Consider the following 26292-nt stretch of genomic DNA (forward strand, 5'->3'; position numbering starts at 1 on the left):
CTTAAAGCAAGGACCGTAACCCGTGTGTGCGCTCCCTCCAGAGACAACCAATATCGTGAATTTCCCCCACCCCCCGCTTTGTAGTTCCACCATGTCCTCGTCGCCCCAGCTGGCGAGAGGGAGGCAAGTGGAGGCAGCTGGGCCACCGCTTAGGTTCCGGCTCCCAGAGACGCTGCCCCGGCAGGTAATTTACGGCATTTAGGCAAAACCACTGCAGGTGTTTGAAAACAGCACGCCGCCGCCGCCCAATCGCGAAGCCGCCCATTCGCGAAACCGTCAAGATTGGCCGCGGCCCCGGCCAGGGCCCGAGGCCGCGCAAGCGCGTTGGCGGCCGGCGGGCCGACGCAGATGGGTGGCGTCATCGGGAGGCGCGATCCCGGGGCAAGTGACTGAGGCGCTAGAAAAGCGGCGGCGGCGGCGGCGAGAGCGACTCGGGACGGCATGAGCGGCTGCGGGCTCTTCTTGCGCTCGGCGGCGGCGGCGCGCTTGGGCCGTGCCCTGGTGGCTTTCACCGCGAGTCGGCGCCCGCTGCGCACCAGTCCACCGAGCCAAGCTTTCGCCAAGGAGCTCTTCCTGGGCAAAATCGAGAAGGTAACGCCGAGCCCCGGCCGGCCATTGCCCTTCCTCCTCGCCTTTTGCCCTTTGCGGGGAGGGCCCGGTCGAGCCTGGTTAGAGTCCCCACACCTGCCTTAGAAACGCACCTGCGGGCGGGTGTGCTAACCCTGTGGCCCTGAGGAGCTATGGTTTTGACCTGTGTTCGAGGTAACGCCTGCCGGGACACCCTGGGAAACCCTAGGCGAGGTGGTCGCTAAGTGATCCGCAACTCAACACTCCGGCCGCGAACTGGGGGGGCTGGAGGGGGTTTTCTGTTTCCTAAGCACAGACCATGCCGCTCCTTTCTCTGTTGGCTTCCACGGCCGAGTCTCAACGGCTCACCCCACCTTTCAGGTTCCCCAGAAGCCCGGCTCAAAGGTGCCTTCCCCGCCTGTCCCTTCCACGGGTCGCACGACCTAGTGTTACTAAGCACTCACCGGACTCTTATAGTCAGAAGGCTTGGATTTGACCTTGACTCTGTGACTTTGAGTCCCAGTTCTTTCAGCCTTAAAACGGAGCTTGCGATGTGTTCTGCGTCTCAGATGTGTTGTAACGAGACGTATATACGTGGAAATGCTTTTTAAACTGTTAAGATGCGGTACAGGTTCATGAAGCAGCAGAATGAGTAGTCGGTGCTGGCGTCAACACCTGCTAGTCTTGTGACCTTGGGCTAATAGCTCCTGTGAAGTGCCTCAGTGCTCTCATACAGAAAATAGGAGTAAAAACAGCCCTCGCCCCCTCCTACAGGTGGCCCACAAGCCAAAGAAAAATGTGTGTAAAGTGCTTTGAGCTTGGCTGGAATGTTGACTGATTCTGTATTACTTTAGGAGTTATTCCCTGGTTTTTCTAGGACATTCTCTAAGGTCGTCAGGCACAGATGCAGACACTCTGACTGGAGTAGTTTGCCCTGCTAGAAGTACGAAGCTAGGTCTTAAAAGTTAGGGAAGCCGTTTCCTCCAGAACCTGGGGCTGTGTGGTGCTCTGTCGTGGGACCCCCGCGGCTCCCAGCAGCTTGGGGAAGAAAGAACACACATTTTTCTGTTACCGACCAGGGTTCTTGGCCTTCCCCAAGAAATAGAAATTTACTAGAGGCCAGACAAGAAATTCAGGCAAGGCTTTATCTGCTGCAGCAGGGGAGAAGAAGAACAAACAGCATGTTCCCTTGCTTGCTCAATCCCTGAGAGGGGCAAACCGGTTTCTTAAATGGGGTGAGGGTAGAAATGTGTCAGGCTGGAGGGATGGCTTAGGTGTTTTGTCCACCCCTTAGGTGGTGGTGTGTGCAGGGGGCATGTGGGGTACCCTGTTTTTGCTCCAGGCTCTTCAAAAGTGGCAGTTGGTTTTTTTTTTGGTCTTTTTGTATCTGTTGGATCCAGAATTTGCCCCAGCTGTGCATGCACACAGTTATTTTTAGTCCCATACAGCTTCTTTGTGTTTTGTTGCTCAAGGAGAGGTGTGTCCAGGTGCAATGATTACAGCACTGCAGCAAAGAGTCCCAGGTCCCAGCCTGTCTCATTTCATGCTCCTCTTTCTCCAAACCTATGGCGCCACCTCCCCCATCCGCACTCTCACCTGTCGGCTTTGCCTCCTGTTTCACTGAGAAAATACACGCAGTCAGGTAAGAACTTCTACCACCACGCTTACCCCCTCCTCCCCACATGTGTGCCCGTGTGGTCTGCGTTCTCTGCGTTGATGTGGGGAACCGTCCACTCCCAGCAAAGGCCAACTGTACCCCAAGCTTTCTCAGCTACTCAAGGACATTGATTTCTTCTTGGCTCCTTGACAAGTCCAAACATTAGACAGCATCTCCAACCAGCTCAGTCGGAGCTGAAGTTTTCTAAGGCTTAGTCTGTGGACTTCTCTTTTCATCTACAAGCACTCCTCTGATAATCTAATTCAGTATCGTGCTGTCAGTATCCTGAGGATGCACATTTATTTCTCCAGCTGAGATTTCTCCCTGAACGCCATACTCTTCATGTCTACCTTTCTACTCAAAAGCTGCACTTGCATGTTACTAGGCATCGCCAGTCTAGCCCACCCAAAGCTGAGCTCCTGGTCTGCCCACCCAATCCTGTCTTTCCTCCCGCTCTTCTTATCGGAGAGGGTGGTGACTCTGCTGGCCCACTTGTTCAGGTCGAATACCTGGAGTCAGCTTTGACACCTCCTGTTCTCATAAGCCACATCAAATCCAACAGCAAATGCCGTTTTCTCTACGTTCAGGTTCTATTTAGAATCTGACAGCTTTTAAGCACTTCCGCCGGTACCTCCCTGGTTCAGGCAGACGTCGTCTCTCGCAGCATTGTTGGGGTTTGAGCGGCAACGTGGTATCCGAGATGCTTAGAATCTCGGAATAGAAGGAGACCTTCATGATCACGCAGGCTGGCAGTTGTCCCCCTGCCCTCAGTTGGACCCAGGCTGTTCCTGAGAGCACCCCCAGGGCTGCTGCAGGGACTAGTGGGGGAGTCAAGTGGGTGACTTTTCTCCCCATTCACAGCCTCAGCCAGAGCAGCTTGGCTTGCATCTGTTTTGCATATTTGGTTTCTGCACCGGATTTATTTGAAAAACCGGTTGTACTTTCAAAAATTTGAAAAGTGCTGATGAAATTGAACCCATCGCCCATGAGGCACCCCATTTAGACTCTGAACACTGCCATCAGAAATTTGTTCTCACATGTGCATGAGATCTCTCTCCTGGGGACAGTTGTCCATTGGTTGCAGTTGAGACCACCTGGTTCCCAGCCTGTTCTCTCCTCTCACCTGGCTGCTCGCTGGTACCAGAATCATCTCCCTCTAACATAGCCATTGCACCAGGCCCAGGTGAGCCCGTGCAGGCCGGCGCAGTGGACGTGGCCTCTACAGTCGGCTAAAGAGCCGGCTTTGTTCTAAGCGGCTGCGGGGTGGTGACAGCTCAGTGTAATTTCCTTGTAGACCACCTTAGGGGCAGGGCCGAAGGTGGCCTGGAGGCAGGGATTCTTTTAAGTTTGGGCATGGCACCCACCTATCACCTGTACAGGTGGCCGGAAAGAAGAAAGTAGATTTGGGAGCCTGTAACTAGAGTGGCTGATTATTCACAGGGCTCGAGAGGAGACAGGACTCCTCTGCTTTGAAGACCTTTCTCAAGACGCTTGGTGAGAGGTGCTGTGAGGAGACGCAGGGCTCCTGGGGGCGGCTTAGGGCCTGGGACATCACTTCTCAGCAGGTGTCAGTCAAATCCAGATACTCGGGTCACGCTGGCAGCTAACGGGGGTTGGAGCCCAAAAGCCAGAGGGCACAGCGGGATGATTTTAGGCAGCATATGGCCATGGCCTGGTTGGGAATCCAGGGTCAGTTGGAAACATTGTCCACTCCTCTATCAGTTTGAGGTAGACTTGAAGCGGAGTCGCTTTCCAGGCTGTGGGGACAGGAGCAGAGTCAGTACTCAATACAGATAATTGCAGCTATTTCGTGTTCAGGACACCTCATCTCCTTTGAGCCTCACAGCTGCCTTCTGAGGCATCACCTGTAGCAGGAGAGAAACTGACACTGAGAAGGGGTGTGACTTGCCCATCACACATCTAAGAATCGGCAGAGCCAGGGCTGCATTCCGGTTGATCTGGCTCCTCGTCTGGGCCTTCTCTGGTGGCCCTGCTCAGCGCACGGAGCAGGGCTCATTAGGCGGGACGGGCGGGTGCTGGAGCGAGCAGCCAGGTGGGAACCCGGCAAGATGTCAGACCCGTGACCACAGTACGTTCTTGTCGGTGGCAGCATCTTTGAGCTCACAGGATAACTGAGGTGGATTTCTGTGTTTTGGTAAAGAGCTTGCTCATGCATTATCTTCCATGGTCCTCACAACGACCTTGAGTAAATATTACCTGCTCATCATAGGTGAGAAAACGGCAGTGTGGACAGGTGATGGGATGTGATTAAGGCTGCCCAGTTAGTAAGCTGCAAATCAGGGCTCAGACTGGGGTTTGAAATGTTAGTCCAGGCTCTCTGCTCCATGGGGCAAGCTGACCAAAATTGGGAACAATTTTGGGTCAGGGAGGAGGATGAACCAAGGTGCTGGAGTCTAACGCCATTCCTTGTCTTAAGCTCCTTCTGAAGTTTGCTTTCCGGCTCCTTCAGCGAGTAAGGCCCTGCCAGCCGATGTGGAAACTAGCAAGTCTTTTTCCTTCCCTTTGGGTTGATATTGCCACTATGGGAGGTTGCCAAAAATTAAATTTTTACTACATGTTTATCATTTTTAGAAAGAAGTTTTCCCATTTCCGGAAGTTAGCCAAGATGAACTTAATGAAATTAATCAGTTTGTGGGACCTGTAGAAAAATTCTTCACTGAAGAGGGTATGTATGATTTTCTTTACCATTAGCGATTTCCATTTTAATGGCAATGCTTTGATACTTATGTTAGGAGCAGTGTACGTTAATCATGGAGAAATAGTACTATCGACATATTTTGCTTAAAAGATCGTTCCAGGGCTTCCCTGGCAGCGCAGTGGTTAAGAATCCGCCTGCCAATTGCAGCGGACACGGTTTGAGCCCTGGTCCGGGAAGATCCCACATGCCGCGGAGCAACTAAGCCCGTGCGCCACAACTACTGAGCCCGCATTTTACAACCACTGAAGCCCGCACACCTAGAACCCGTGCTCTGCAACAAGAGAAACCACCGCGATGAGAAGCCCGCACGCCGCAACGAAGAGTAGCCCCTGCTCACCGCAACTAGAGAAAAGCCGGCACGCCGCAATGAAGACCCAACGCAGCCAAAAATAAATAAATAAATAAGTCCAACTGTTCTTTAATTATATGATATCTAGTTCAGTGCCCTTTTTTTTTTTTTGGCTGCATGTGGGATCCAGTTCCCTGACCAGGGATTGAACCCAGGCCCCCTGCATTGGGAGCACAGAGTTTAAGCCACTGGAGCACCAGGGAAGTCCCGACTTTAGTGCTTCTTAATGTATCTGTGGTGAAGGACCACTTGAAACATTTCAAACTGTTGCAGGCTAACACTTTTGTAAAATACAATAAAAATGAACAATTCGAAAAATGGAATTAAAAAAACATACAAAATACATCGATCATGTGCTTGGTTGTGTGGCAATGTAAAATTGCTGTAAATGTTTCTGAAGGTTTAATCTTGATTTCTGTACTTAGCTTGTTAGGAACCAGGCATGATCTAGGGACCAGACCATAGGTTGAGGGCACCAGTGTGGAGTGCAGGGTCCCTCACTCAGGGGTCACCGCCCTTAGTGAGGGTAGTGACCTCTGCCTACGGGAGTCCCTTGGGGGGTTGAGCAATGACAGATTGACAGCAGTGCTTCCCCACCGCTCAGGACCCCAAGGAGTTTTGTTTGTGTGGGTTTTATCTATCAACTGGTGCCCTTTTACAAATTAAAACTGAGGAATTTTTAAAATGCTGTGGTCATTTATTACTCATTTAAAAATAATAAGCCCATCCCATGTTAACATAAACAATGTCTTTTTTCAGTTATTAAACTATTTTTTTTATTTTATTGGAGTGTAGTTGATTTATAATGTATTAATTTCAGGTGTACAGCAAAGTGTTTCAGTTATACATATATTCATTCTTTTTCAGATTCTTTTATATAGGTTATCACAGATTACTTTTTTAACAAGATTTTATTTTTTTTATAAATTTATTTATTTTTTGGCTGCGTTGGGTCTTCGTTGCTGCGCACGGGCTTTCTCTAGTTGGGACGAGCAGGGGCTACTTATTGCGGTGACTTCTCTTGTTGTGGAGCATGGGCTCTAGGCGCGCAGGCTTCAGTAGTTGTGGCTCACGGGCTCAGTAGTTGTGGCACGCAGGCTTAGCTGCTCCGCGGCATGTGGGATCTTCCCAGACCAGGGCTTTAACCTGTGTTTCCTGCGTTGGCTGGCAGATTCTTAACCACTGGCCATCAGGGAAACCCTATAACATTATTGTGTAGAGTTCCGTGTGCTATACAGTAGGTCCTTGTTGGTTATCTATCATATATAGTAGTGTGTGTATGTTAATCCCAACCTCCTAATTTATCCCTCCCTCCCACGTTTCCCCTTTGGTAACCATGAGTTTGTTTTCGATATCTGTAGGTCTGTTTCTGTTTTGTAAGTTCATTTGTATCATTTTTTTAAAAATTAGATTCCATATAAGGGTGATATTTGTGTTTCTCTGTCTGACTTACTAGACTTTGTATGATAATCTCTAGGTCCATCCATGTTGCTGCAAATGGCATTATTTCAATTTTAGTAATATTCCATTGTATATTACTGAGCAATATCCCATTGTATATGTGTAATATTCCATTGTATATGTGTACCACATCTTTTTTTAAAAAAATAAATTTATTTATTTATGGCTTCGTTGGGTCGTCATTGCTGCGCGCGGGCTTTCTCTAGTTGCGGCGAGCGGAGGCTACTCTTCGTTGTGGTGTGCAGGCTTCTCTTTGCGGTGGCTTCTCGTTGTAGAGTATGGGCTCTAGCCTCACGGGCTTCAGTAGTTGTGGCACACGGCCTCTGTAGTTGTGGCACAGGGGCTTAGTTGCTCTGCAGCATGTGGGATCTTCCCAGACCAGGGATCGAGCCCGTGTCTCCTGCATTGGCAGGCAGATTCTTAACCACTGCACCACCAGGGAAGTCCACCACATCTTTATCCATTCCTCTGTTGTTGGACATTTTGGTTGCTTCCATGTCTTGGCTATTGTAAATAGTGCTGCAATGAATAAACAGTGTTTTTGATGAAGAGTGGCATTGTTACAGTTTCGCAAATTTTTTGGCTTATTGGAAGATGCTGGATTCTTATATCTGTTTCTACATTTAATCTGTGATACAAACCACATAGGCCCTGGAAGACTCCACTGTAGGCTCATGAGAGAACTAGGATTAAAAAGGCAAAGAGCATCTTTCTTTTATTAAAATAGTTTTCTTCTGTGGACTCCCTGGAAGTCTGGCAGGTCCCCTGGGCACCCTTTGAGAACTGCTGATCTACAGAGCTATCATGTTTCTAGTTTTAAAAGTTGCTGAGTTGTGTATAAATACGTTTTGTTTCTATTCTATTTTTGTTCTAGTGGTTATCTTACTACTCCTATCTATTTTTAGTTCCTTAGTTCCTTGTTCTTCTATTTATACTTACTATCTGGTTTGTCAGGCTTTTCTTTTTTTCTTCCAATTTTTATTGAGGTATAATTAATTTACAATAAATTGCACATATTTAAAGTGTACAGTTTGATAAATTTTGGCATGTAAACTTTACTGCCAAGGAAGCATCAACACAATTAACATAATAAACATACCCGTTACCTCTAAAAGGTTTTTTTTTAAGTTTAACAATTAAAATTTATTATTAAACTTTTTAAAAATTATAGTTCATTTACAAAGTTGTGTTAGTTTCAGGTGTACAGCATAGTAATTCAGATATATATATATTCTTTTTCAGATTCTTTTCCCTTATAGGTTGTTAAAAAATAGTGTAGTTCCCTGGGCTATATGGTAGGTCCTTGTTGGTTACCTGTATTGTGTATAGTAGTGTGTAGGTGTTAATCCCAAGCTCCTAATTTATCCCTCCCCACACCTTTCCCCTTTGGTAACCATAAGATTGTTTTCTATGTCTGAGAGTCTCTTTCTGCTTTGTAAATAAGGTCTTTTTTTTCCCCTTTTTTAATTGAAGTATAGCTGATTTACAATGCTATGCCAGTCTCTGCTGTACAGCAAAGTGACTCAGCTATACACATATATAGGTTCTTTTTTTATATTCTTTTCCATTATGGTATATCACAGGATATTGAATATAGTTCCCTGTGCTATATGTAGGACCTTGTTCTTTATCCATTGTATATGTAATAGTTTGCATCTACCAACCCCAAACTCCCAGTTCATCTCTACCCTCCACCCCTGCGCTGGGGCAACCACAGGTCTGTTCTCTATGTCTGTGAGTCTGTTTCTGTTTTGTAAATAAGTTCATTTGTGCCATATTTTAGATTCCCCATATAAGCGATATCATACGGTATTTGTCTTTCTTATTCTGACTTACTTCACTTAGTATGATAATCTCTAGTTGCACCCATGTTGCTGCAAATGGCATTATTTCATTCTTTTTTATGGCTGAGTAGTATTCCATTGTATACATGTACCACATCTTGATCCATTCATCTGTCAGTGGACATTCAGGTTGTTTCCCTGTCTTGGCTATTGTGAATACTGCTGCTATGAACATACGGGTGCATGTATCTTTCTGGATTAGAGTTTTGTCTGGATATATTCCCAGGAGTGGGATTGCTGGGTCATACATTAATTCTATTTTTAGTTTTCTGAGGAAGCTCCATACTGTTCTCCATAATGGCTGCACCAATTTACATTCCCACCAACAGTGTAGGAAGGTTCCCTTTTCTCCACACCCTCTCCAGCATTTGTTATTTATAGACTTTGTAATGATGGCCATTCTGACCAGTGTGAGGTGGTACCTCATTGTAGTTTGATTTGCATTTCTCTAATGATTAGAGAGGTTGAGCATCTTTTCATGTGCCTACTGGCCAGCTGTATGTCTTCTTTGAAGAAATGTCTATTTAGGTCTTCTGTCCATTTTTCGCTTCTGTCCATTTTTTCTGTCGTTGAGTTGTATGAGCTGTTTGTATATTTTGGAGATTAAGCCCTTGTCTGTCCCATCATTTGCAAATATTTTCTCCCATTCCATAGGTTGTCTTTTCGTTTTTTTTTTTATGGTTTCCTTTGCTGTGCAAAAGCTTGTAAGTTTGATTAGGTCCTGTTTGTTTATTTTTGGTTTTCTTTCTGTTGCCTTGGGAGACTGACCTAAGAAAACATTGGTAGGATTTATGTCAGAGAATGTTTTGCCTATGTTCTCTTCTAGGAGTTCTGTGGTGTCATGTCTTATGTTTAAGTCTTTAAGCCATTTTGAGTTTATTTTTGTGTATGGTGTGGGGTTGTGTTCTAACTATATTGATTTACATGCAGCTGTCAAACTTTCCCAGCACTACTTGCTGAAGAGAAAGTCTTTTTCCCTTTTTATATTCTTGCCTCCTTTGTCGAAAATTAGTTGATCATAGGTGTCTGGGTTTATTTTTGGGCTTTCTATTCTGTTCCATTGATCCGTATGCCTGTTTTTGTACCAATAACACACTGTTTTGATTACTGTAGCTTTGTTTTGGTTTTTTTTTAAAATATTTATTTATTTGGCTGCACCGGGACTTAGTTACAGCATGCAGGATCTTTGTTGTGGCACACGGGATCTTTAGTTGTGGCCTGTGGGATCTCTGATTGCAGCATGCAGGACTTGGTTGCCGCATGCAAACTTTTAGTTGCAGCATGTGGGATCTAGTTCCCTGACCAGGGACTAGACTAGATCTAGTTCCCTGACCAGGGACTAGCCACTGGACCATCAGGGAAGTCCCTGTAGCTTTGTAGTATTGTCTGAAGTCTGGGAGAGTTATGCCTCCTGCTTTTTTTTTTTCCCCCCTCAGGATTGCTCTGGCAATTCTGGGTCTTTTATGGGTCCATATAAATTTTTGGATTATTCTACTTCTGTGAAAAATGTCATGGGTAATTTGATAGGGATCGCATTAAACCTGTAGATTGCTTTGGGTGGTATTGCTATTTTAGCAATATTAATTCTTCCAATCCAAGAGTGTGGGATATCTTTCCATTTCTTTGACTCCTCTTTTATTTCCTTTATTAATGTTTTATAGTTCTCAGCGTGTAAGTCTTTCATCTCCTTGGTCAGGTTTATTCCTAGGTGTTTTTTTTTTTATTGGTGCAATTTTAAATGGTAGGTTTCTTTTTTTACATTCCCTTTCTGGTATTTCATTGTTAGTGTAAAGGAATGCAACTGATTTCTGAATGTTTATCTTGTATCCTGCTACTTTGCTGAATTCATTTATTAGATCTGGTAGTTCTTGTGTAGAGTCCTTAGGGTTATCTATATATAGTATCATGTCATCTGCATGTAGTGACAGTTTTACCTCTTCACTTCCAATTTGGATGCCTTTTATTTGTTTTTCTTGTCTGAAGTCTTTCAGCTTTTCACCGTTGAGTATTATATTGGCTGTTTGTATTATATTGGATATTATATCGGGATTTCTCATAAATGGCTTTTATTATGTTGAGATATGTTCTCTCTGTTCCCACTTTGGTAAGAGTTTTTATCATGAATGGATGCTGAATTTTGTCAAATGCTTTTTCTGCATCTATTGAGATGATCATGTGGTTTTTTACTTTTCTTTTATTAATTTGTATTACATTGATTGATTTGCATATGTTGAAGCATCCTTGTGAACCTGGGATGAATCCAACTTGGTCGTGGTGTATGATGTTTTTTATGTGTTGTTGGATTCGGTTTGCTAATATCTTGTTGAGAATTTTTGCATCTATATTCATCAAAGATATTGACCTGTAATTTTCTTTTTTTGGTGGTATCTTTGTCTGGTTTTGGTATCCGGGTGATTGTGGCTTCACAGAATGTCTTTGGGAGTGTTCCCTCCTCTGCAGTCTTTTGACAGAGTTTGAGAAGAATCCGTGTAAGTTTTTCTTTGTATGTTTGGTAGAATTCACCTGTGAAGCCATCGGGTCCTGGACTTTTGTTTTTAGGAAGTTTTTTTTATTACCGATTCTATTTCTCTTCTAGTGGTCGTTCTGTTCAAATTACCTATTCTTGATTAAATTTGGTGGGCTGTATGTTTCTAGAAAATTGTCCATTTCTTCTAGGTTGTCAAATTTGTTGACATGTAATTGTTCATAGTATTCTCTTATGGTCTTTTGTATTTCTGCAATATCAGTTGAGATTTCTCCTTTTTCATTTCTTGTTTATTTGGGTTCTCTGTCTTTTCTTGGTGAGCGTGGCCAGAGGTTTGTCAATTTTGTTTACCCTTTCAAAGAACCAGCCCTTATTTTTGTTGATTTTTTTCTATTGTTTTTTTAATCTCTAGTTTATTTTCACCCTGATCTTTATTCTTTCCTTCCTTCTACTGATGTAAGGTTTAGTTTGTTCTTCTTTTTCTAATTCTTTTTAGGTGGTAGGTTAGGTTGTTTACTTGAGATTTTTCTTGTTTTTTGATGAAGGCCTGTATCTCTACGAACTTCCCTCTAAGAACTGCTTTTGCTGCGTCCCATAGACTTTGCATAGTTGTGTTTTCCTTCTCGTTTGTCTCAAGGTATTTTTTAATTTCCTTTTTAATTTCCTTATTGACCCATTGGTGTTTTAGTAGCATGGTATTTTGTCTCCATGTAGTCTTTTTTCTCGTTTCTTATCCTGTTGCTGATTTCTAGTTTCATGCCACTGTGGTCAGAGAAGATGCTTGAAATAATTTCTGTACTCCTATTAAACTTGTTGAGCTTAGTTTTGTGCCCTAGGATGTGGTCAGTCCTAGAGAATGTTCCGTGTACGCTTGAAATGAATGTATATTCTGTTTTGTTTTGTTTTGTTTTGTTTTTGCGGTACACGGGCATCTCGCTGTTGTGGCCTCTCCCGCTGTGGAGCACAGGCGCCGGATGCACAGGCTCCACAGCCATGGTTCACTGGCCCAGCCACTCCGTGGCATGTGAGATCTTCCCGGACCAGGGCACGAACCCGTGTCCCCTGCATCAGCAGGCGGACTCTCAACGACTGCACCACCAGGGAAGCCCTATTCTGGTTTTTTTGATGTAGTGTCCTGAAAATATCAATTAAGTCTAACTGTTCTGTTGTATCATTTAGGACCTCTGTTGCCTTATTGATTCTGTCTGGAAGATCTGTCCATTGATGTGAGTGGGGTATTAAAGTCTCTTACTATTGTATTCCTATCCATTCTCCCTTTATGTCTGTTAGTGTTTGTTGTATGTATGGGTGGTCCTATATTAGGTGCATATATGTTGATGAGTGTAAAATCCTCTTCTTGTACTGATCCTGTTACTATATAGTGTCCTTCTTTATCTTTCTCTATAACGTTTGCTTTAATCTATTTTATCTGATATGAGTATTGCAAATCCTGCTTTCTTGTCACTTCAGTTTGCATGAAATGTATTTTTCCATCCCCTCACTTTCAATCTATGTGTTAGCCCTCAGGTGGGTCGCTGGTAGGCAGCATATGGTAGGCTCTTGGTTTTTTTAATCCAGTTTGCCAGTCTGTCTTTTGATTGGAGCATTTAGTCCATTGACATTTAAGGTAATTACTGTCACATAAGTATTTATTGCCATTTCAAACCTTGTTTCTTCTTTGTTCCCTTTTCTTTTTTTCTTTTTGAGGTTTGATGATTTCCTTTTATGCTTGTGTTCTCCTCTACTAGGTTTTTGTGAATCTATAATATGTTTTTGATTTGTGGTTGCCCTGTTTCTCAATTATTATATGTTAACCCTTTCCTATATCTGCTTTCTTTAGACTGATAGTCATAAAGGCTCAAACACATTCTAAAAAAAAAAGAATCTGCATTTTTTTTTTTTACTCCCCTTCCCCACATTTTATGATTTTGATGTCCCTTTTTGCATCTTCATGTTTATCCTTTTGCTATTCGTTGTGTTTATCATTGCTTTCACAAATAGGTTTTTTTTCTTTTCTTTTTGATCTGTATACTGGCTGGTTTACGTGATTTACTTCCAATTGTGATTTCCTCTTTCCTATTTCTTCTTGCTTCTTTTCTGTTTAGAGATGATGACCTTTCAGTATTTCTTTTAGGATAGGTTTAGTATTGCTGTATTTTTAGTTTTTGCTTGTCTGAGAAATTCTTTATTTCTCCTCCTATTCTGAATGATAATCTTGCTGGGTAGAGTATTCTAGGTTGCAGATTTTCGTCTTTCAAGACTTTGAATATATTTTGCCACTCCCTTCTGGCCTGCAGTGTTTTTGTAGAGAAATCAGCTGATAGCCTTATGGGGGCTCCTTTGTAAAGAAATGTTTTCCTCTTGCTGCCATTAGAATCCTCTCTTTAACTTTTGCCACTTTTATTATAATATATCTTGGTGTAGGTCTGTTTGGGTTCAACTTGTGTGGGACCCTCTGTGCTTCCTGTATCTGGATATGTTTCCTTCTTTAGGTTTGGGAAGTTTTCAGCCATAATTTCTTCAAATACATTTTCAATCCCCTTTTCTCTTCTCCTTCTGGAATTCCTATTATGTGTAGATTGACCCACTTTGTATTATCCCATAGGTCTCTTATATTGCTTTCATTTTTTTGCATTTGGTTTCCTGTCTGCTGTTATGATTGGGTAATTTCCATTAGTCTGTCTTCCCGGTCACTTATTCTTTATTCTGCATTATTCATTCTGCTCTTCATTGCCTTGAGCTCGGCTTTCGTCTCGGCAAATGAATTTTCTAACTTTTCTTGGGTCCTTCTTATAGTTTCTAGTTCATTTTTATGGTAATCTGAATTTCTGTCAATAACCTTTCTTAATTCCTTCAGTATTTTCATTATCTCCTTCTTGAACTCAGTGTCTGTTAATTTTTATTTATTTATTTATTTGGCTGTGCTGGGTCTTCATTGCGGCATGCGGGATCTTTTAGTTGTGCCATGGGGAATCTTTAGTTGTAGCATGCGAACTCTTAGTTGTGGCATGTGGGATCTAATTCCCTGACCAGGGATTGAACCCAGGCCCCCTACATTAGGAGCATGGAGTCTTAGCCAGTGGACCACCAGGGAAGTCCCTTGGTGTCTGTTAGACTGAAGAGGTCTGTTTCATTGTTCCTTCAGGGGAATTTTCTTGGTCTTTTAACTGAGAGTGATTCCTCTGCTTCTTCATTTTGCTTATATTTCTCTTAGTCTGTGAATTTAGGAGAAGCGGTTGCCTACTGTAATCTTGGAGGGCTACTTATATGCAGGAGCGTCCCTGTGTAGCTTGTGTGGGTTTAATTTTTTTTTTTGGCGTGAAGGCAGTTTTTGTTGTGGATGCTTGCTGTCTCTTTCCTCAGCATATGCTGGCTCATATCCCTTTGGTAGGGCCGTGCATGTACGCAGGTGCACAGCTCACGTGGGCTCCCAGGGAGGCGGGAGCAGTGGTTGGCTTGCGGTCATGGGTCCCTCCGCAGCGGTGATGGCGGGTCACATGCCCCTGGGCGGTTGGCACCAGGTCGCAAGGTCCTCGGCAGGGTGAGGCACGCAGGCTCCTGGGAAGGTGGGGGCAGTCATCTGCACCTGCTCCCAAGACCGTTGGCGGTGGCAGCAGCAGCAGCCTGCGCCCACCTCTGGAGTCCAAGATGGCAGCTTGCTCTTGCCCTTGGAGCTCATGTAGGCAGTGACCTGCCGCCTGCGAGCGTTCGGAGAAAGAAGCTCCTATGGTGGGCCCGCCCCTCTCCTCGCACGTCCCCTAGCAGTGGTGCCTTGCCTCTCTGGCAGGCCCAGGCTTCTTCCCGAACTCCCTCAGTGGTGGCGCACTACACCCCAGCCCCCTCAGGCTGTCTTTATCCAGCCAATCCCAGTCCTCGCCCCAGGGTCTGACCTCAGTAGCCCGAGCTTCAGTACCCAGCCGCCAGCCGCCCCAGTGGGTAGTGACAATTGTTTCAGTCTCGCGAGTGTCGGTTGGCACCAACCCTCTGTACAGGTCTCTTTCCACTTCGCTCTCTGCACCGCTGTTGATGCACTCTGCTCCAAGGCTTTGGAGCTCACCCTCTGTCCCCACCAGTGAGGGGACTTCCCAGTGTGCAGAAACCTTTCCACTTCACAGCTCCCTCCCAGAGGCGCAGGTCCCATCCTGATTCCCTTCTCTCTTTTTTTTCTTTTTTCCTTTGCTCTACCCAGTTACATGGAGATTTCCGTGCCCTTTTGGAAGTCTGAGGTCTTCTGCCAGCATTCAGTAGATGTTCTGTAAGAGTCGTTCCACATGTAGAAGCATTTTTTAAAATTTTTAATTCATTTAAATTTATTTTTTAAAAAATTTTTTATTGTGGTAAAAGATACATAATAAAATTTAACTATCTTAATGATTTAGAAGTGTGCAGTTCAGTGATATTACATGCATTCATATTGTTGTGCAATCACCGGCATTCATTTTCAGAGCTCATTTCATCTTCAGAACCGAAAACTTGTACCCATTAAACGTTACCTCCCATCACCCCTCTTCCCAGTGCCTGGCAACTACCGTCTGCTTTCTGTCCCTAAGGATGTGACTACTCTAGATACCTCACTGAAGTGGAATCGTACAGTATTGTCTTTTTATAACTGGCTTATTTCACAGCTCAGTGTCCTCAAGGTTCACCTGTGTTGTACCCTGTGTCACCATTTCTTTTCCTTTTTAAGGCTGAATAATATTCCATGTATGTCTCTATATCATAGTTATATATCTATATGTCTGTTCACAAATCTATAATATCTATTCAATGGACTATATCTGTCACATTTTGCTTACCCACTCATCTCTTGCTCGACATTTCAGTTGCTTCCACCTTTTGGCTATTATGAATAATGCTTCTATGAACATATGTGTACAAATATTTCTTCAAGACCTTGACTTCAGTTTTTTATATATATATATATTTTTTTTTTTTTTTTTTTTTTGGTTGCATTGGTCTTCGTTGCTGCTCACAGGCTTTCTCTAGTTGCGGAGAGTGGGGCCTACTCTTTGTTGCGGTGCACGGGCTTCTCGTTGCGGTGGCTTCTCGTTGCAGAGCCTGGGCTCTAGGTGTGTGGGCTTCAGTAGTTGTGGCACACAGACTCAGTAGTTGTGGTGCATGGGCTTAGTTGCTCCAAGGCATGTGGGGTTTTCCCAGCTCAGGGCTCGAACCTGTGTCCCCTGCATTGGCAGGCAGATTCTTAACCACTGTGCCAACAGGGAAGTCCCGTAGATGTATTTTTGATGTATTTTTGATGTACCTTTGGGGAGAAGGTGAGCTCCACGTCCTGCTCTTCCACCATCTTGATCCAATCCCTCAAGGACTTTTGTATCATTTTGTTTTTAACCCATAAAAGTTTTCTTGTACCCCTTTCATTCTCTCTCTGTCCCCAGGCAACCACTAATGTGCTTTCTGTCACTGTAGATTAATTTGCATTTTCTGGAATTTTATTTAAATAGATTCATATGTTATGTATGTTTTTGTCCAGCTTTTTTGGCCTAACTTTGCATTTCATCCGTGTTGTGTGCATCAATAGTTCTTCTTTTTAATCAGTATGCATATACCAAAATTTGTTTATCCATTAACCTATTCATTGACAATTAATAGGTATCCAGACTTCAGCTATCACAAAAAGGGATGTCGTGAACATTTTTCTGTGAGTCTGGTATAGACATGTGCTTGCATTTCTCTTGGGGAAATACCTAGGAATGGAGTGTCTGAATCATATGGTAGGTTCATGCTGAAATCTAAGAAAGTGCCAAACTGTTTTCCAAAGTGGTCACCACTTCACATCCCCACTAGTGCATTGGAGTTCCAGTTGCTCCACATTTTTGTCAGCACTTGGTACGGTCAGTCTTTTCAATTCTAGTCATTCTAGTGGGTGTGCTATGGTATCTCATCGTGGTTGTAATTTTCATTGCCTTAATGACTAACAAGATGTTGGTCATCTTTTCATGTGCTTATTTGCCATCTGTATGTCTTTGTTTGGTGAAGTGTCTTTCAAATATTTTATGCAGTTTTTAGAAACTGGGATTTAAGACTTTTAATTGGTATATGTTTTACAAAAATTTTCTCCTGGTCTGTGGCTTGACTTTTCATTTTCTTAACAGTGTCTCAAAGAGCAAAAGTTTTTAATGTTGATTAGGTACACGTTTTTTCTTTTGTAGTTCATGCTTTTTGTATTGTACATAAAATATCTACCAAACCCAAGGTCATGATGATTTTCTTTTTTTTTTTTTTGGACATCTTTATTGGAGTATAATTGCTTTACAATGGTGTGTTAGTTTCTGCTTCATAACAAAGTGAATCAGTTATACATATACATATGTTCCCTTATCTCTTCCCTCTTGCATCTCCCTCCCACCCTCCCTATCCCACCCCTCTAGGTGGTCACAAAGCACCGAGCTGATCTCCCTGTGCTATGCGGCTGCTTCCCACTAGCTATCTATTTTCCGTTTGGTAGCGTATATACGTCCATGCCTCTCTCTCACTTTGTCGCAGCTTACCCTTCCCCCTCCCCATATCTTCAGGTCCATTTTCTAGTAGGTCTATGTCTTTATTCCCATTTTACCCCTAGGTTCTTCATGACCTTTTTTTTTTCTTAGATTCCATATATATGTGTTAGCATACGGTATCTGTTTTTCTCTTTCTGACTTACTTCACTCTGTATGACAGACTCTAGGTCCATCCACCTCACTACAAATAACTCAATTTTGTTTCTTTTTATGGCTGAGTACTATTCCATTGTATATATGTGCCACATCTTCTTTATCCACTCATCCGATGATGGACACTTAGGTTGCTTCCATGTCCTGGCTATTGTAAATAGAGCTGCAATAAATATTGGGGTGCATGTGTCTTTTTGAATTATGGTTTTCTCTGGGTATATGCCCAGTAGTGGGATTGCTGGGTCATATGGTAGTTCTATTTGTAGTTTTTTAAGGAACCTCCATACTGTTCTCCATAGTGGCTGTATCAACTTACATTCCCACCAGCAGTGCAAGAGTGTTCCCTTTTCTCCACACCCTCTCCAGCATTGATTGTTTCTAGATTTTTTTGATGATGGCCATTCTGACCGGTGTGAGATGATATCTCGTAATTTTGATTTGCATTTCTCTAATGATTAATGATGTTGAACATTCTTTCATGTGTTTGTTTGCAGTCTGTATATTTTCTTTGCAGAAATGTCTAGTTAGGTCTTCTGCCCATTTTTGGATAGGGTTGTTTGTTTTTTTGTTATTGAGCTGCTTGTAAATTTTGGAGATTAATCCTTTGTCAGTTGCTTCATTTGCAAATATTTTCTCCCATTCTGAGGGTTGTCTTTTGGTCTTGTTTATGGTTTCCTTTGCTGTGCAAAAGCTTTGAAGTTTCATTAGGTCCCATTTGTTTATTTTTGGTTTTATTTCCATTTCTTTAGGAGGTGGATCAAAAAGGATATTGCTGTGATTTACATCATAGAGTGTTCTGCCTATGTTTTCCTCTAAGAGTTTGATAGTTCCTGGCCTTACATTTAGGTCTTTAATCCATTTTGAGCTTATTTTTGTACATGGTGTTAGGGAGTGTTCTAATCTCATACTTTTACATGTACCTGTCCAGTTTTCCCAGCACCACTTATTGAAGAGGCCGTCTTTTCTCTGCTGTATATTCTCGCCTCCTTTATCAAAGGTAAGGTGACCATATGTGCGTGGGTTTATCTCTGGGCTTTCTATCCTGTTCCATTGATCTATATTTCTGTTTTTGTGCCAGTACCATACTGTCTTGATTACTGTAGCTTTTTAGTATAGTCTGAAGTCAGGGAGCCTGATTTCTCCAGCTCCATTTTTCGTTCTCAAGATTGCTTTGGCTATTCGGGGTCTTTTGTGTTTCCGTACAAATTGTGAAATTTTTTGTTCTAGCTCTGTGAAAAATGCCAGTGGTAGTTTGATAGGGATTACATTGAATCTGTAGATTGCTTTGGGTAGTAGAGTCATTTTCACAATGTTGATTCTTCCAATCCAAGAACATGGTATATCTCTCCATCTATTTGTATCATCTTTAATTTCTTTTATCAGTGTCTTATAATTTTCTGCATACAGGTCTTTTGTCTCCTTAGGTAGGTTTATTCCTAGATATTTTATTCTTTTTGTTGCAGTGGTAAATGGGAGTGTTTTCTTAATTTCACTTCCAGATTTTTCATCATTAGTGTATAGGAATGCCAGAGATTTCTGTGCATTAATTTTGTATCCTGCGACTTTACCAAATTCATTGATTAGCTCTAGTAGTTTTCTGGTAGCATCTTTGGGATTCTCTATGTATAGTATCATGTCATCTGCAAACAGTGACAGCTTTACTTCTTCTTTTCCTATTTGGATTCCTTTTATTTCTTTTTCTTCTCTGATTGCTGTGGCTAAAACTTCCAAAACTGTGTAGAATAATAGTGGTGTGAGTGGGCAACTTTGTCTTGTTCCTGATCTTAGTGGAAATGGTTTCAGTTTTTCACCATTGAGGATGATGTTGGCTGTAGGTTTATCATATATGGCATTTATTATGTTGAGGAAAGTTCCCTCTGTGCCTACTTTCTGCAGGGTTTTTATCATAAATGGGTGTTGAATTTTGTTGAAAGCTTTCTCTGCATGTATTGAGATGATCATGTGGTTTTTCTCCTTCAATTTGTTAATATGGTGTATCACGTTGATTGATTTGCGTATACTGAAGAATCCTTGCATTCCTGGAATAAACCCCACTTGATCATGGTGTGTGATCCTTTTAATGTGCTGTTGGATTCTGTTTGCTAGTATGTTGTTGAGGATTTTTTCATCTATGTTCATCAGTGATATTGGCCTGTAGTTTTCTTTCTTTGTGACATCTTTGTCTGGTTTGGTATCAGGGTGATGGTGGCCTCATAGAATGAATTTGAGAGTGTTCCTCCCTCTGCTGTATTTTGGAAGAGCTTGAGAAGGATAGGTGTTAGCTCTTCTCTCAATGTTTGATAGAATTCACCTGTGAAGCCATCTGGTCCTGGGCTTTTGTTTGTTGGAGGATTTTTAATCACAGTCTCAATTTCAGTGCTTGTGATTGGTCTGTTCATATTTTCTATTTCTTCCTGGTTCAGTCTTGGCAGGTTGTGCATTTCTAAGAATTTGTCCATTTCTTCCCGGTTGTCCATTTTCTTGGCATAGAGTTGCTTGTAGTAATCTCTCATGATCTTTTGTATTTCTGCAGTGTCAGTTGTTACTTCTCCTTTTTCATTTCTAATTCTATTGATTTGAGTCTTCTCCCTTTTTTTCTTGATGAGTCTGGCTAATGGTTTATCAATTTTGTTTATCTTCTCAAAGAACCAGCTTTTAGTTTTATTGATCTTTGCTATCATTTCCTTCATTTCTTTTTCATTTATTTCTGATCTGATCTTTATGATTTCTTTCCTTCTGCTAACTTTAGGGATTTTTTGTCCTTCTTTCTCTAATTGCTTTAGATGCAAGGTTAGGTTGTTTATTCGAGCTGTTTCCTGTTCTTAAGGTAGGATTGTGTTGCTATAAACTTCCCTCTTAGAACTGCTTTTGCTGCATCCCATAGGTTTTGGGTTGTCATGTCTCCATTGTCATTTGTTTCTAGGTATTTTTTGATTTCCTCTCTGATTTCTTCAGTGATCACTTCGTTATTAAGTAGTGTATTGTTTAGCCTCCATGTGTTTGTATTTTTTACAGATCTTTTCCTGTAATTGATACCTAGTCTCATAGCATTGTGGTCAGAAAAGATACTTGATACAATTTCAATTTTCTTAAATTTACCAAGGCTTGATTTGTGACCCAAGATATGATCTATCCTGGAGAATGTTCCATGAGCACTTGAGAAAAATGTGTATTCTTTTGTTTTTGGATGGAATGTCCTATAAATATCAATTAAGTCCGTCTTGTTTAATGTATCATTTAAAGCTTGTGTTTCCTTATTTATTTTCATTTTGGATGATCTGTCCATTTGAGAGTGAGGTGTTAAAGTCCCCTACTATGAATGTGTTACTGTCGATTTCCCCTTTTATGGCTGTTAGTATTTGCCTTATGTATTGAGGTGCTCCTATGTTGGGTGCATAAATGTTTACAGTTGTTGTATCTTCTTCTTGGATCGATCCCTTGATCATTCGTCATGGTGATTTTTGTTTATATATTCTTTTAGAAGGTTTATATTTATCTGTTAACATTTAGACTTATGATCCATTCCCAGATAATTTTGTTGATGATGTGAGGTAACATTTGAGGATTTCTTTTTTGCATGTGGCTATCCAATCGTTGTAGCAACATTTATTGAAAGGATGATCCTTTCCCTATTTAACTGACTTTGATACTTCTGTCAAAAACCAGTTGAGGGCTTCCCTGGTGGCGCAGTGGTTGAGAGTCCGCCTGTCGATGCAGGGGACACGGGTTCGTGCCCTGGTCTGGGAAGATCCCACATGACGCGGAGTGGCTGGGCCCGTGAGCCATGGCCGCTGAGCCTGCGCGTCCGGAGCCTGTGCTCCGCAACGGGAGAGGCCACAACAGTGACAGGCCCGCGTACTGCAAAAAAAACAAAAAAAACAAAAACTAGTTGACCATAAGATTCCCAGAAGATGGCAGAGTATGTAGCAGCAGGAATCTGTCTCCCCCCCAGACAACAATTGCACTGGCAGAATCTGTCTGTTGTAACTGTTGAGGAGCTCTGGAGTCTGGATCGGGGGGCAGGGTGCCTGGACAAAAATGTGGTTAATTTCAATCAGTTTCAGCTCTGAGCACAGAAGCAGCTACCCACCCCCAGACCCAAAGCAAGCTGCTATGCACTTGTTCCTGGAGCAGCCTGTACACAGCTTGTAGGAGCCAGAGTGGGCAAAACGGACCCTGTGCATCAGGTATTAGGGTTCTGTGCTGGTTGCTGATTGCTGCTTCTGATCAGAGGTGCAGACAAAGAGGCAGAGGCCATGGTGTTGCAGCTTCTTAGTGTTGCAAGCCCCTCCCCCTCTGGCAGAAGTCACTTCTAAGGGATTTAAAGGGCTAGTGCCTTTTTTCCTCTTCATTTTCTTTTTGCGTTTTTTTTTTTTGGCCGTGTGGCATGTGGGATCTTAGTTCCCCAACCAAGGATCAAACCTGTGCCCCCTGCAGTGGGTGGGTGGAGTCTTAACTACTGGACCGCCAGGGAAGTCCCTCTTTTTGTTTTTTCAGGAGCCAGATGGAATACTAGGACCTTCTAAAGCAAATGCATATATGGGCGGCAAATGAACTGGGAAAGAGACAGGCTCAGGAAAGACCTGAAAAGACCTTAAGTTTACACCAGGCTGATCCTTGGCATAGATAAAGCCTACAACAATTAAAAATCAAAACAAAACCCAAAAGCACAAACAACAAAAATAGAAATCAACATGTGGAATATCAAACCTAAAATCTTCTGCACAGCAAAGGAAATAATCAACAAAATGAAAAGGCATCCTAAGAAATGGGAGAAAATATTTGCAAAGCATATATTGGATAGGGGACTAATATCCAAAATATATAAAGAACTCATGCAACTCAATAGCAAAAAAAAAAAAGTTTAAAAGATGGGCAGAGGAACTAAATAGACATTTTTCTAGAGAAGACACACAAATGTCCAACAGATACATGAAAAAAGTGCTCAATATCACTAAACAGGAAAATGCAAATCAAAACCACAATGAGATAACACCTCTCACCTGTTAGAATGACTATCATCAAAAAGACCACAGATGACAAATGTTGATAAAGATGTGGCAAAATGGAACCCTTGTGCACTGTTGGTGGGATTGTAAATTTGTCAGCCACTATGGAAAACAGTGTGGAGGCTCCTTTAAAAATTAAAATCAAACTACCATATCCAGTAATTCACTTCTTGGTATATACCCAAAAGAAATGAAAACACTGGGACTTCCCTGATGGTGCAGTGGTTAGGAATCCACCTGCCAGTGCAGGGGACATGGGTTCAATCCCTGGTCCAGGAAGATCCCACATGCCATGGAGCAACTAAGCCCGTGCACCACAACTGCTGAGCCTGTGTGCCGCAACTACTGAAGCCCATGCACCTAGAGCCCGTGCTCCACAACGAGAGAAGCCACCACAGTGAGAAGCCCATGCACCGCAACAAAGAGTAGCTTCCACTTGCCACAACTAGTGAAAGTCTGTGTGCAGCAACGAAGACCAATTCAGCCAAAAATAAATTAATTAATTAATTAATTTTAAAAAATGAAAACACCCAAAGAGATAATATGCACTCCCATGTTTATTGCAACATTATTCACAATAGCCAAGGTATGGAAACAACCTAAGTGTTCTCCAGTTGTTGAATGGATAAAGAAGATGTAAGATACCAACATATATGTAAGTAAAATAGAATATTATTCATCTATGAGAAAGGAAGTCTTGCCATTTGCAACGACATGGATGGACCTTGAGGATACTATGCTTAGTGTAGTAAGTCAGAGAAAGACAAGTATTGTGATAATCACTTATATGTGGAATCTAAAACTGAACTCCTAAAACAGTTGAATATGTGATTACTAGGGGCTGGGGAATGGGGGAATTGGAGAGGTGTTGTTTAAGGGTATACACTTGGAACTAGTAGATAAGTGAGTCCTGGAGATCTAATGTACATTATTGTGATTATAGACAACAACACTGTACTATAAATATCAAATGTGCTGACAGAATAGATCTTAGTTATTACCGCCTCAAAAAGAAATGATAATTGTGTGTTGTAGTAGAGGTATTAGCTAAGGCTATGATGGCAGTCCTATTGCAGTATATAGATGTATCAAATCAACATGTTGTACACCTTGAACTTAGACAATGTTATATGTCACATGTTTCGATTAAGGAAAAAAGAGCAAACCCTGGGGATTTCCCTGGTGGACCAGTGGTTAAGACTCTGTGCTTCCACTGCAGGGGTCGCAGGTTTGATCCCTGGTCAGAGAACTGAGATCCCCCGTGGCACACAGCATGGCCAAAAAAGAAAAAGGAGCAAACCCTGGGAAGAGGGAAAATCTGATTTCCAGAGTTACCACATTATTAATTCACATGTCCAGTTTTCAGCAAAAGCAGAGCAGAAAAGTATGACCCATTCAAAGAAAAAAAAAAAAAGAACCAATAAAAAACTCTTCCTGTAAACGACCCGATGGAGGCCCTACTAGACAAAGACTTAAAAATAGCCATCTTAAAGATGCTTAACTAACAAGACATGCAGGAAGTGAAGAACGTGTGAACAAATGGAAATATCAATAAAGAGGGAGTAAACCTAAAAAAAAAAATGACATTTGGGAGCTGAAAAGTACAGTGACTGAAAGGAAGAGTTCACTAGAGAGATTCAAAGATAGATTTGAGAAGGCAGAAGAATCAGTGAACTTGCTGATAGGATAATGGAAAATAATCAAGTCTGAAGCACAGGAAAAAAAAAAGATTGAAGAAAAGTGAACTTGAGGGACCTGTGGAACACTGTTAAATGCATACATATTGTGAGAGTCTCAGAAAGAGAAGAGATTATTTGAAGAAACATTGGTTGAAAACTTCTCAAATTTCGTGAGACGTGAATATAAACATACAAGAAGCTAAGCAAACTCCAAATAGGATGAATCATAGAGACCTACACCAAGACACGTTATATAATCACACTGTCAGAAGACAAAGACCAAAAGAGTCTTGAGAGCTGTAAGAGAGAAGCGACAGACAAGGAATCCTCAATGAGATTTTCAGTAGATTTCTCATCAGAAATTTTGGAGGCCAGAAAGCAGTGGGCCAATATATTCAAAGTGCTAAAAGGAAAACATTCTCAACCAAGAATGCTATATCTGGCAAACTGTCCTTTAAAAGTAAGGGAGAAAGTAAGACATTCCCAGATAAAAGCTGAGGGAGTTTGTTACCACTGGCTCTGCCCTACAAGAAATGCTCAGGACACTAGACAGTAACTCAAGTCCATGTAAAGAAATAAAGATCTCATTGAAGGTAAATACATGGGCAGGTATAAAACCTAGTATTATTGTAACAATGGTTTATAACTGTAGTTTTTGTTTTCTACTTGATTTAAGAGTCTAATATATTTTTGAGAAAAACATCAGTCTAAAAGCTAGTATCACTGTAACTTTGTAACTCTACATTTTGTTCTCTGTAATAATTTAAGAGACTAAAAATCGTTTGAAACAATTATTTATGTTTTTGGACATGGTGCGTAACAATGTAATTTTGTGACAACAACAATAAAAGAAAAGGGTGGATATGGAGCCTTTAAAGGAACAGAATTTTAGTATGTTACTGAAGTTAAGCTGGTGTAAATTCACATGAGTGTTACAACTTTGAGATGTTCAATGTGATCCCCATGGTAACTACAAAGAAAATACCTAAAGAATATACATGAAAGCAAATGAGAGGGGAATTGAAATGTTTCACTGCAAAAAATCAAGTAAAAAGAAGACAGTAATGCAAAAAAAAGATGGACAAAAAAGCTATATAAATAACAAAATGACGGAAGTCTTTCCTTATCACTAATTAAAAGTAAATAGATTAAACTCTTCCATCAGAAGTCAGAAGTTGCCAGATTTAAAAAATAATCCAGCTATATCTTGTCTACAAGAGATTCAGTTTAGATCCAAAGACACAACCAGGTTAACAGATAAATGGGTAAACAGAATGTATATGCATACAATGGAATATTATTTAACCTTTATAAGGAGGGGAATTTGGACCAATGCTACAACATGAACCTTGAGGACATTATGCTAAGTGAAATAAGCTGGTCAGAAAAAGACAAATACTGATTGATTTCACTTGTATGAAGTATTGATACTGAGAGCAGTCAAATCCATAGAGACAAAGTAATAGAATGGTGGTTGTCAGGGGGTGGGAGGGAGGAGGAATGGGGAGTTATTGTGTAATGAGGGCAGAGTCAACTGTTTTGAACGGTGAAACGAGTTCTGGAGATGGGTGGTGGTGATGGTTGCACAATAATGTAAATGTACGTAATACTACTGAATTGCACACTTAAAACTGGCTAAGATAGTAAATTTTATGTGTATTTTGCCACAATATAAAAAAATGGAAAAAAATCAATCATTTATGTGAGGGTCTGTTTCTGAATCCTCTGTTCTGTTTGTCTATTTTGATGCAAATATTATGTTGCCTTCTTTACTGAGCTTTGTAATAGGCTTGAAAGCAAGAAGTGTTAGTCCTGCAGCCTTGTTCTTTTCTGAAGTTGTTTGGCTCCTCTAGG

General features: G+C 41.9%; 1 protein-coding gene across 1 annotated transcript in view; it reads left to right on the forward strand.

Annotated features, from left to right (window-relative positions):
* Positions 1-395: 395 nt before the first annotated feature.
* Positions 396-26292, forward strand: part of ACAD9 (acyl-CoA dehydrogenase family member 9) — a 59491-nt gene continuing 33594 nt past the window's right edge. Inside the window, 2 exon segments of the mRNA XM_082663544.1 lie at positions 396-591; positions 4817-4910. Of these exon segments, the coding sequence (XP_082519670.1) occupies positions 442-591; positions 4817-4910 (244 nt within the window). The 5' untranslated portion in view covers positions 396-441.

The sequence above is a fragment of the Grampus griseus genome (genome assembly GCF_964374135.1).
Source record: "Grampus griseus genome assembly, chromosome: 10".
Lineage (NCBI taxonomy): Eukaryota > Metazoa > Chordata > Mammalia > Artiodactyla > Delphinidae > Grampus > Grampus griseus.